Genomic DNA, 1,991 nt, shown 5'->3' with positions numbered 1-1,991 from the left:
GTGGGCCTGCCGGGAGTGCCGTCCCTGCTGACCCTGCCCGCTGCTGGAGATCTTGCAGCGGGCTGGGCGAGGGGCTGGGGCTGCAGCAGGGGCTGTGCGGGGCAGCTGCCGGGCTCTGTGCCCCTGCTGCGGGGGCTGCTGCTGCCGTGGCTGAGGCCGTGCCCTGGGGCAGGTGCTGCTGTGTCCCCGGCTGCTGGCCGCGTGGCCGGATCACAGCCCTCAGGCTGCCCAGGATGGCACAGGAGCGGCGCCGCAGCGAGTGTGGGACCGGCTGGCACCGGCTGGGACAGGAGCGTGTGCAGAGCGCGGTGACAGAGCTGTCCCACAGCTTCTGCCCGGGACAAATCAACGACCGCAAATGAGAGCAGTGCTTGTGTCACAGCTTTAAATTGTGTGTTTTCACATGCTGCACGGCTGTAAAGTTGTAGAAGACAGCACTGCTGGCTAGAATGTATTTATAAATTCTTGCTAGTTATGAAAAATTTTAAAACGTTCAAAAAATCTAAGGGTATCATTATTTTGGTGTCTATTAACTGTGATAATTGCACACTCAGCTGAGAATTCCCTTCTAAAATCAGGTTAGAGGGCCACTGACGAATTCAGAGGCTCTGGCACGGGTGACTTGTGTAACACCATGTTTGGAATCCATCTTAGATCTCAGAGGAGAACTGAATGTTTGGTCCCAGTTGTGGGAGGACAGGAAGAAGCAGCCTGAAGTTGTTGCAAAAGTTACAAATGAGCCAGTAGATCCCATGGTGGTGAAAAGAAAGGCCAATCGTTGAGTGAAACAAAATGGCTACAGGAACAAGAGGCTGAGCTAGTCTCAGCCCCTCATGGCAAGCCAGAGCAAACAAGCAGGTATTAAGACGTGCAAGAGCTCAGAAGAGGCTGTTTGTGAGAGCAATGTGACTCTGAGGGTTGTCAGTGAGAGCAAAGCACCCCTGAGGTCTGTCAGTGAGAGTGAAGCGCCCCAGAGGGCTGTGAGTGAGAGCGAAGTGCCCCTGAGGGCTGTCAGTGAGAGCGAAGAGCCCCTGAGGGCTGTGAGTGAGAGCGAAACACCCCTGAGGGCTGTCAGTGAGAGCGAAGAGCCCCTGAGGGCTCTCAGTGAGAGTGAAGCACCCTGAGGGCCGTAAGATTGAGCGAAGCGCCCCAGAGGGCTGTGAGTGAGAGCGAAACACCCCTGAGGGCTGTGAGTGAGACTGAAGTGCCCCTGAGGGCTGTGAGTGAGAGCGAAACACCCCTGAGGGCTGTGAGTGAGAGCGAAGCGCCCCTGAGGGCTGTGAGTGAGAGCGAAGCGCCCCTGAGGGCTGTGAGTGAGAGCGAAGAGCCCCTGAGGGCTGTGAGTGAGAGCGAAGCGCCCCTGAGGGCTGTGAGTGAGAGCGAAGCGCCCCTGAGGGCTGTGAGTGAGAGCGAAGAGCCCCTGAGGGCTGTGAGTGAGAGCGAAGCGCCCCTGAGGGCTGTGAGTGAGAGCGAAGCGCCCCTGAGGGCTGTGAGTGAGAGCGAAGCGCCCCTGAGGGCTGTCAGTGAGAGCGAAGAGCCCCTGAGGGCTGTCAGTGAGAGCGAAGAGCCCCTGAGGGCTGTCAGTGAGAGCGAAGAGCCCCTGAGGGCTGTGAGTGAGAGCGAAACACCCCTGAGGGCTGTGAGTGAGAGCGAAGCACCCCAGAGGGCTCTCAGTGAGAGTGAAGCACCCTGAGGGCCGTCAGTCCCTTCTTATAGGCTCGGTCCCCTCAGCGATTGGTGCATTTTGGATCCTCGCTGTGATTGGTGCATTTCCTCAGCACCCATTGGTCCTTAGCAGGGAGCGCTCCACACCAATCATTCTTTCCCGCCTTGAGATGATTGGCTGTTCTTATCCACCAATGGAGGCTCTGGACGATGGTCTCAGGCATATCTGGGGGAGAACAAAACATTCCTCCTCCTTCTCTCTCCTAGTATGTTCTTTTGGCAACTTTATCGCTGTTTTAACAGCATTGGGACTGTAACCGTACAAA

The 1,991-nt window shown here is 57.1% G+C and overlaps 1 protein-coding gene across 1 annotated transcript; it reads left to right on the top strand.

Moving 5' to 3' along the window:
- The first annotated feature begins 833 nt into the window (after positions 1–833).
- LOC134555259 (skin secretory protein xP2-like) lies at positions 834–1,693 on the top strand. Its single transcript, XM_063406724.1, has 2 exons — positions 834–1,104; positions 1,146–1,693. The coding sequence occupies exons 1-2, from the start codon at positions 834–836 to the stop codon at positions 1,691–1,693; spliced, it is 819 nt and encodes a 272-aa protein (XP_063262794.1).
- The last annotated feature ends 298 nt before the right edge of the window (positions 1,694–1,991 follow it).

The sequence above is a fragment of the Prinia subflava genome, chromosome 10 (genome assembly GCF_021018805.1).
Source record: "Prinia subflava isolate CZ2003 ecotype Zambia chromosome 10, Cam_Psub_1.2, whole genome shotgun sequence".
Classification (NCBI taxonomy): Eukaryota; Metazoa; Chordata; class Aves; order Passeriformes; family Cisticolidae; genus Prinia; species Prinia subflava.
Note: the sequence above shows the minus strand (reverse complement) of the source record. Positions and strands in the feature narration are given on the sequence as shown.

Coding starts and splice junctions, on each gene's coding strand:
- LOC134555259 (XM_063406724.1), top strand. CDS start 834: ATGGCAAGCCAGAGCAAACAAGCAGGTATTAAGACGTGCAAGAGCTCA. Junction 1,105..1,145: donor AGAGCCCCTGAGGGCTCTCA/GTGAGAGTGAAG, acceptor GATTGAGCGAAG/CGCCCCAGAGGGCTGTGAGT.